This window comes from Olea europaea, chromosome 17 (assembly GCF_002742605.1).
Source record: "Olea europaea var. sylvestris chromosome 17, O_europaea_v1, whole genome shotgun sequence".
Classification (NCBI taxonomy): Eukaryota; Viridiplantae; Streptophyta; class Magnoliopsida; order Lamiales; family Oleaceae; genus Olea; species Olea europaea.
In genome coordinates this window covers 15,020,710-15,030,857 of record NC_036253.1, presented here as the reverse complement: position 1 = coordinate 15,030,857, position 10,148 = coordinate 15,020,710, and the positions used below count along the sequence as shown (strand labels likewise).

The 10,148-nt window shown below is 34.8% G+C and overlaps 1 protein-coding gene across 1 annotated transcript; it reads left to right on the top strand.

Annotated features, from left to right (window-relative positions):
• Positions 1–457: 457 nt before the first annotated feature.
• LOC111365279 (ERAD-associated E3 ubiquitin-protein ligase component HRD3A-like) lies at positions 458–7,957 on the top strand. The gene is made up of 6 exons (XM_022985721.1): positions 458–1,169; positions 2,537–3,025; positions 3,988–4,203; positions 6,294–6,617; positions 6,956–7,198; positions 7,462–7,957. The coding sequence occupies exons 1-6, from the start codon at positions 618–620 to the stop codon at positions 7,675–7,677; spliced, it is 2,040 nt and encodes a 679-aa protein (XP_022841489.1). The 5' UTR covers positions 458–617; the 3' UTR covers positions 7,678–7,957.
• Positions 7,958–10,148: the final 2,191 nt, after the last annotated feature.

The following is a 10,148-nucleotide window of genomic DNA, read 5'->3' as shown; positions in this document are numbered from 1 at the left end:
TTTTTTTTTGAAAAATTTGGTACTACTGTTGTAATTAATTTTTTATTTTATTTTATTTAAAATTTTACTAGATTTTGAGAAAATGGAAGTAACCATTGTATTTCACATGGATAATCTCACATGGGAAGGGATTTGCTCAAGTAACAAGGACAGCCTCCTTGATCGAACCCCATAACAAAATCCAAATGGGAAATATTTTGGGAAAGTGTTACTTTGTTCGAAAATGTTTAACATTCAAAGTGATCGACTCTCACATAGTGTGTGGGTTCCACGTGAATTAAATAATGTCAGATCCTCGAGATATATGTATTCGATCATCCTCTATGTCAATCATTATGTTCCTCTAGTTCGATCCAATATTTTGGCGATGAAAGGATATGTAGCATCCCGCAAATAAGTATATGGGATTTGTGCCATTTACCTCAAGAAAGCTGCAATCTCCTACTTAAATAAATAATCTACTTCCTACTCTACTCGTATTTGGCAATATCTTATTGGTCCCCGTGACGTGTCCCAATCCAAACACGGCGGCAATTTATTCACATTTTCATCCTTTCTAACATTTTCCCCATCAACCGGAAAATACGAAGAGCCGCCGGAGAAAGGTAAATCGGAAAATGGAAAACCGGAAAATTCTGCTTAGTTTCAATCTCCTGCTTCTTGCTCTTTTTCCACTTTCTACACTCGCCCGCCCATTCGTCCTCGTACTCACCCAAGACGACCTCTCCGACCCCACCGTCACACACAATCCATCCTCACCGGGCGACTTCGTCGTTGACTCATCCGATTTCGACGACTTCCCTGATTCCGAGTCCCTGCCCGACTCCGTTCTCGACCCGGGCTCCTGGTCACCCATATTCGAACCCGAACCGGATGAATCTAATAACGCGTTGATTAATAGTGAGTTGACCTATTATGATGCGGTGAGGAAGATGGTGGAAGCGTTGAGTAGGGGTGAATACGGGCTGATGGAGGAGGCTGCCTCTGAGATCGACGCGGCGAGTACTAGCGGTGACCCGCACGCGCAATCGGTTATGGGATTTTTTTACAATATGGGGATGACTAGGGAGAAGAACAAAGCTAAGGCGTTTTTGCATCACTATTTCGCTGCGCATGATGGGAATATGCAGTCCAAGATGGCGCTTGCTTACACTTACTATCGCCAAGAAGTAAGCTATGAAGTTAATGCTGCTTAATGTATAAATACTACGCGATTTAGTTTGCATTCTTTATCTATATGTGTGGATGTTTTCTATATTTTTACTTGATTGAGAGTTTTAGAATTGGACAATTTGAGGGCGAAGAAATGATGGAGACTTTTCTGATGTGCTTTTCCTGTTTTAGGTTTTCTGGTGTTTGGGGGGAGGGGGTTTGATGATAGAGTTGTTAGGCAAGTAATTCAACGGTTTGGCAGAATGTAGTCTGATGGTGAAAATTTTTCGTTTGCTGGATTGACATTAGCTTTAAAGCTGGGATTGGGAGGAAACTTGATGGTTAGAAATTTGAATAATCTAGGTTTCCATGGAATGTTAAAAGAGTTATCACTTTTCTGTTTATGCAAATTGCAAGGTTGGAATTTTAGTAGAAATTCTTGTGGTTTTTCAACATGTTGAGAGGTCTTTGATCAAGGACTAATATGATTTGCATGGCTTTCTAAAGTTAGTTTCACTGATGGAAGTATCATTAGGATTACGGAAACATAAGACACATAAGTTAATGAGAAACAAACAATGAAAGAAGATATACGAAGCTACGACTTATTTAAAATGAGCCTTGTGTTAATAAAACTTGTGAAGAAGATTCTCTGTGCTGATAAGCTCAGGGGATCCAATCATTTTGGATGCCAGGGAGAACCTAGTCAATGATCGGTCTGAAATTATTTGATTTAAAGTTGCTAGAACTCTACAGTGTTGGCAATTAAGTGGAAACAATGATTTTACTAAGATGTGCTGTAAGCACATGATTTAGAGCTTAAATGAGTCATTCTAATGAATTTCAGGTTGTAGGTTTTTATCTCTGATTGACCAACAGTCTAGGATACACCTATGTGCCTTTGTTTTGTTGCTTGAAAATAATGGTGAACTCTAAGTTCAAAGTTATTTAGGCTGTCCTTGATTATATTGTCGACTGAGCTCTGAGGCACATGCAACTTGCTTAATAAAGCTTACTTTAAATTTGAAGACATTTATTTCCATACATAGTTTCTAATATGTTGTAACTTTATTAAATAATACTCTACCAGAATAACTTGTTTTTTAATCCTATTGCAGAAGATAAATTAATCTGTTCATATGTGTGTTTTTCATCGTTGCTTAGCAAAAATTATAAAGTTTTGATACCGAAGTAGTGGTTTTATCCAATAAAAAACTTACCCTTATGCAAAACAGAACACTCTATAGAACTTTTGACTGAAATATTTTGAGGCTAGGCTTTAGCTGAGAAGGGTCATATTTTATTCAATATACTGAAATTTCAGTGAAAGAATGTTGTCGTTAAAAAATATCTTTGGGTGAGGATTTATTTTTATTTGGTGCAGATGCATGATAAAGCAGTTAAGCTGTATGCTGAATTGGCGGAAGTAGCTGTGAATAGTTTTCTTATCTCAAAGGACTCGCCTATGATCGAACCAATTAGAATCCACAATGGTGCAGAGGAGAATAAGGAAGCTCTGAGGAAGTCCAGAGGAGAGGAAGATGAAGACTTTCAGATTTTGGAGTACCAGGCGCAGAAAGGGAATGCTGGAGCCATGTATAAAATTGGACTATTCTACTACTTTGGTTTGAGGGGAGTAAGACGCAATCATGCCAAGGCACTGTGGTGGTTTTCAAAGGCTGAGGAGAAAGGTGAACCTAGGTCAATGGAACTTCTTGGAGAGATATATGCAAGGGGAGTAGGGGTTAAAAGGAACTACACCAAGGCACTAGAATGGCTTACGCTTGCATCAAACCAACAGCTTATTTCTGCTTATAATGGAATGGGGTATTTATATGTAAAGGGCTATGGAGTGGAAAAGAACTATACCAAGGTAAAAGTTTCATTTTCCCCTTCTCGGGCTTGTATTTAACTATATATTTGTTTTTTCTCACTATTCATCCCCATTTTCTAATTGTTGCCCTTAGGATTGGGGGAGGGGAATGGAGGGACTTATACAATTTAGTGACTATGTGCTGCTTCTTTTCTAGACATGTTTGCTGTCTTTAGCATTTTTTTATCATGCAAGTTCTTTTCATTTAATCTGGGCAAGCACTATTTAGTATTTATTCTGTAAACTTCTCTATTCTTCTGGCTTAAGAATCTTGATTCTCCTTGTTTGGAATTTGAGAAGTGGTGGATCCAGGAATTTTATTTCTTTCCTCTTTTTTCCTTAGGGTTGGGGTGGAGCCTATATTAGACGATGAATACTATGTAAAAAGAAGAATTAAATCATATTGTTAGTGCAAATCATTAATGATAATTGCAATTAGTAAGAGATTCTGTTCCATAAACAAGTTAACCACTACTAAAATTCCAAGAATTAGTCCAAGTTGAGAGGTGGAAGAAAGAACTGTGCATACGTGCGGAGGCGGGGAGAGAAGGTATGTGTGTGTTTAATTTTGTAGTAAATTTAAAATCACCATCTACTAGTGGGACCGGATCTGAGATCATTTCTTCAATTCACCAGACCATAATTGGATACTCCCTAGTGAGACACAGGTGAAAACACAATGGGAATTGTAGGAGGATTAGACTAGCATTTACGAGGAGCAAGAAAGTAATTTCCTTGACATCCAAGGGGAGTCATGACATTCATCATATAATATGCAACTATTTTCTAAATGTGGTAGACCTTTCTGCCTCGACCTTGAAGCTTTCTCTTGGTCCCTGGTTTTTTATTTCTTAACTTTTCAGGACTTCCATTGTCTGACCCTCCATAACTGCACTTTTGGGCTTTTTCAATCTGAAAAATATATTGCATATGAGTAGTTACTTTTTACTTTTCTGTTGTAGGGAAAAGAATACTTTGAGAAGGCTGCCGAAAATGAAGAACCTAGTGGGTTTTACAACCTTGGGGTAATGTATCTCAAAGGACTTGGGGTGAAGCGGGATTTGAAGGTAGCATGCAATTATTTTGCACTTGCTACCAAAGCAGGTCAACCGAAAGCATTCTACCAATTGGCAAAGATGTTCCACACAGGTGTAGGGCTCAAGAAGAATCTTCCCATGGTAAACCATCTTAGACATGTTTCTTTATATATCTACTTCATATATTTATTTGGTCTGCATTTTCACTTGAATAAAGTCTCTTTTTCCAGAAACCTTAAATTTTTGGGTTGAAATCTTTAAGTACAATCTCTATGAATGCACTACATTGGAAAAGAATGCTTTAGTGCCCTTGCTTCCACAACATCTTAGACATGTTTCTTTATATATCTACTTCATATATTTATTTGGTCTGCATTTTCACTTGAATAAAGTCTCTTTTTCCAGAAACCTTAAATTTTTGGGTTGAAATCTTTAAGTACAATCTCTATGAATGCACTACATTGGAAAAGAATGCTTTAGTGTTTTTTTTTTTGGTTGAATTTCCTCACTCTACGTTCTTCTTCTTCTCTGTCTCTTTTCTAGAGGCATGGGTATTCGTTATCTACTTTCAACTTTTCACTTTTCTGTTTCAACAAGTTGAAGCGTGTTAAAACTAAGGGTAAATTTCACTCTAGGTCCTAACCTTCTCATTTTGTGGCAATTTCGTCCTCATTCAATTTTTATTCATCCTTCTGTCACCCACCTTTCATTTATTAGCAAGATCCATTGATAGTAATATCTTTCTTAAAAAATTTCTGTTAAGCGATTATGAAGACAATCTTGCCCGTAAAAATTAAATATATAAAAATAAAAATTGCCGAAGAAGAAAAAAATAAAAAATACCATTTTTCTCCTTGAGTGACCTAAACCCACCCCACCAACCAGCCTAACCCAAACTGTGATCACTTAGGTACAGGCATCAAATGGTTCGTTCCAAGTATTTCAAGAACTAAAACTACCAATCTCGAATGTTTTGTAAATGGAACTGAAAAGGAGCCTTCAGGCTTCGGTTCTACCATAGCAATTTAAAAGTAAAAATAGTAAGAAACAATTATGAAGGTACAATACTACAATTCAACTTATTTAGTCATAAATTTTAAATGATTGTATCAAACTTTGCACGATTCTTCTTTAAAAGTTCATATACTCATTTTTTCAATAACTTTGTTAATAATTTTGATTGCTTGTTTTATTTTTATTTTTTGTTAAAATTAATAAATATGACATTGTTATTAATACCAAAATATAGGGATAGGCATCGGGTTCGATTTGGGTATTTCAAGAACCGGAACCTCACATTAAACTTTGAGTTTGGTTCCATGTAATTTTTGGAACTGAACCTGAATCAACAATTTCACCCTCATCTGCAATATCAACCCATGTTTCTTTCTTCACTGAATTTTAGGTTATCTTGCTGTCTGTTTTGTGCATTAAAGTACAATTTGTACAGAAAGCTGGTTTTGAAGTAAAAACCTGTTTCATCATCACAAATCAAAGTTTTTTGGTTTTGAAAGTAAAATTTTTGAACCAGGTCATTTTATGTTGTTATTTGGAGAAAAGTCAGACTTCAATGAATAAATTGGGGAAATACGTGGATCACTTATGGTAGAAAGAGGAGATTTTACTGAAAATAACTTTTTTAGAACTTGTTGGAAATTTTTCTGCCTATTTATCGGTGGTGGTCGGAGGTTTCATGGGTTGTGGCGGTGCCAATGGCGTGATGGAAGTTTGGGTTTCGCAGGTGGGTGGGGGATCTGGGGTGGGTCACAGGAGAAGAGCAGTAATTTTAACTTATTATTATTACTATTACTATTATTATTTTATTTTTATTTTTATTTTTTTCCTTTTAGTATTTATTTATTTAAAGTTAAGGGTTAGATTGTTTTATACATCACTTGAGCAGAATTTTTTGACGGAAACTGCTACTAGGGGATGATTCTTGCTAATAAATGAAACAGTAGGTGGGATAAAAATTGAATGGGGACGAAATTGCCACAGAACGAGAAATTTACCCTATAATTAATTGTTTCGTGCATTGTGCACGCCTACTTAATCAAACCACATTTTATAGACTAGTTGCAAGACTTGGACATGAAGTTTCGTATCTTCGTCTCCCCGTCTCATTTCTTTTCGATGTTCTGTCTTTCTGCCTTGCTGTTTTGCTTTAGACAATCTGAGGGCTTTAAAGCCAATTTGTTCATAAAGTGATTACCATGTCTGCTTCGGTTTAGGCAACTGCATTATATAAACTAGTTGCAGAGCGTGGACCATGGAGCTCCTTGTCTAGATGGGCACTAGAATCATATCTGAAAGGTGATATCAGCAAGTCATTCCTTTTGTATTCGAGGCTGGCAGAGATGGGGTATGAGATTGCACAAAGTAATGCTGCTTGGATCCTCGACAAATATGGGGAACTCTGTGTGTGCATGGGAGAGTCTGGAATCTGCACAGATGCAGAAAGGCACAAGCGTGCTCATGACTTGTGGTGGCAAGCTTCTGAGCAGGGCAATGAACATGCTGCTTTGTTGATAGGGGATGCATATTACTATGGTCGGGTATGTTCATGTATCTTAATATTCAACAAGATAGAATTATATTTGATACAAATTTTACCCCTATTTGTCATCCTTTAAAATTTAAATTGTCTACTATAGGATCATTTTTCACCACACATTCACACAATAAAATATTTCACACATAAACCAATCAAGTTTCCTTACTTTTTAACCACACATTCTCCAAAAAGTACCATTTAATAACTCATTATTCCCAAATAAATTCTATCAAACAGGCCCTTTGTAAGTCATGCTATATAAATTTATCACAGTCCTAGACTTGGTTTCAAACATTTTTCTTTTGTACTGATTTGTCTACCATTGTCTTTGTTGTGCAGGGTATGGAACGAGATTACGATCGTGCAGCAGAGGCTTATATGCATGCCAAATCTCAAGCCAATGCTCAAGCTATGTTCAACCTGGGGTACATGCACGAGCACGGAGAAGGGCTACCATTTGATCTTCACCTTGCCAAGCGTTACTATGATCAAGCCTTAGAAGTTGATCCTGCAGCAAAGTTGCCAGTAACACTAGCCCTTGCAAGCTTGTGGGTGCGGAAGAATTATGCCGGAAGTTTCGTGGTGAGTTTTTCTTCGCTGTCCTCCTGTTTGATCTTCTAACTGAAACTTTATCAACCATTTTGATCTCATATGTGTATTGTTCAGAAAGTAGAAACTGTTAGAAATTTTATTTCATCCAAATTAATTTTTGTATTGTTTTGTTCAGCCATTCCAATTATCTTGGGAGAAAAATTATGCAAATGATGACATATTTGATATCCCTCATTTTTTACTTGCCTGGTGGATATGTTAAACTGAAAATTGGGTTACTTCGGGTTTTGAAGGTTCATGTAATCGATTCACTTCCTGACTTTTACCCAAAAGTCGAGGCATGGGTGGAAAATGTTATTATGGAGGAGGGAAATGCAACAATTCTCACACTCTTCGTCTGCCTACTAACTGTCCTTTACCTTCGTGAGCGACATCGGAGAAATGGTGCTGCCGCAGCCATGGTCCCGCCCCACCAACCTGCTGAGCAAGGTGCACCAATAGTTAATTGAACTTGTTATGAAACATGGTGCCGTCATTGTCTTGTCCATGTCTGAAAAGATGAGATTTCTTTTTCATAAGAAATGTACAGATATTTGGTTTTGTTAGAACGTCCTTTTACTATAGGTCGTTTGTATGTTACAGTATTAGATTTTCCATATTTCAGTTCTAGATGGAAATAAATTAGAGCCCATAATTTTATATTTTTATTTTTATTTATTATTTTTGGGTATTCCTTTGTACAATTAGACAAAAAGGCCTAGAAATTAACGGAAGAACTGATTCACGTTACATTTTCCGTAGACATTCTGATTGATGTGTTAAGCATGGGAAATTGTTATTCTACATTTTCTATTAGGCCCCGTTTGATTGCATGAAATTTTCCATGGAACTTGGAATTCGAATTCCAACTTCCACTTTTGGCCTGTTTGATTGACAAAATTTTCCAGGGAATTGATTTTCCATGAATTTCTAGGTACAACACCTTAAAGCGTGATTTTCCATCTTTTATTTTCTTAGGGGATATGTGGTTTTTGGTTTTCCCCCTTTTTTTTTTTTTTTGCTTTTTGTCCTTTTTTTTTTAATTGTTGGCAATGGGAACAAATTTTAGGAATAATTGTAAAAGATGATATCCCTGAAATTGACAATTTTCATGTAAAACAAAGCTAAACGAACACCAAAAACACTTTTACTTCAACATTTTCTACGTAGAAAATTATACCAATCAAACACAATAATTTACAATTCCGTGCAAAATAATTTCTAGGTAATTCAATTCCCTAGAATTCATTTTCTTTCCACCCAAATTTCATCTTCGCAATCAAACAGACTCTTAGAGTTATGCTAGATGGATAGGGGGTATGTGGCCCTGTTCAAGAAGAGTAACTTCTATTAGGGCTTGTTTGATTTGAAGAATTTTTCATGAAAAACATTTTCTATCCCCCACTCCTCTCTCCACGTGAGAATTTTTCCTTGATTTTGTGGAAAATCAATTTCCATGGATTTGGTGAGAAATGGGTTTTTCCAGCTTTAAAGTTTTCTTTAATTCTATTTTTGGCAATGAAAACAATTTCTATTCACAATTTTAACAAATTTTATTCTTTTAGTTGATAATTTTCATGGAAAATAAAGTCAAATGAACACTAAAAGATTCAAAATTTAAACAATTTTTAAGTGAAAAATTATACAAATCAAATATATTTAATTGATAATAAACAATAAAACAAGTTCTAGGCAATTCAATTTCATAGAATTCGTTTTTTTCCATCCATATTTTATTTTTGCAGTCAAACGGACCCTTATTCTTCTAACAAAGTGGTTTAACCCATTATACTTTGGTCTATTTGCAGTGCATATTTTTATATAGTTTAAACATTTTCTATTAGAGTTAAACTAGACGGATAGGGCGTATAAACTAGACGGATAGGGCGTATTTGGCCCTGTCCAAGAAGAATAACTCTTTCTATTATTCTTCCGACAAAGTGGTTTAACCCATTATTCTTTGGTCTATCTGTGGTGCATGTTTTTATATAGTTTAAATAATGGTATACATATGAGTAGTTCATATTTATTGATAACAAATCATATTATATAGGGTTATTATTAGAAAATTAAAAAATCAACTAGGAAAGTAGCATATAATTTGTGACAAACAAAAAGAAAATAAATCCATTTTTATGGGACGAATAGAGTAATAAATTAATAATTCTCAATGTATGGTAAGTGCCGATATTTTACGGGATAATTTGGTATGACTTGTTTATTATATTGAACAAGATTTCATTTATTTTTTAAGGGTGTTCAACGCTAAAAGAAAAAAAAGCTTATAATATAATACACAGGAAATAATGCAATTAGAAGGTCCAGAGGAGGAAAATTAATAACTAGGTTTGAGGTTTACAGTTACACTCTTGATCATTAAATTAATCTCTTATAATTAATGTTCTTATTTACTGCTTTCTTTAATTTTAAGATTTTCCTAGAACGCATCAATTGAAAATGTCATTTTTAATGTAACAAATGCATACTATATAAATTAAAGATACTGAATTTTAAAAGTTTTTTGAATTGTTATTAAACTTATCAAAATATTATTTATTCGTGACTATCACTCGTCATTATAAAAATTGATTGACTCGATTCCATGTCGATCTGAGTTTTACATACGATGTACTTTCAATGTTGTGAAATTTCTTTTGTCATGTGATCAAGTTCGTTAACTTTTCAAATAATGATCAAAGTGACGGATATGATAACAATTTTACAAGTTTAAAGATAATACAATTTTTTTATTATAATTATTATTATTTTATCATGCAAAATATACTATTGGGCACATAACCTAACAGTATGTGTAAGTGTTATGCCCTAGATCCAATCGATTTACGTTGTAAACGCTTTTAATATGTTTAATGCATTTAATTTTGGCAAGATCTATTATTTATTTAAATTAATTTTGTGATAAATAATATTAAATAATAGA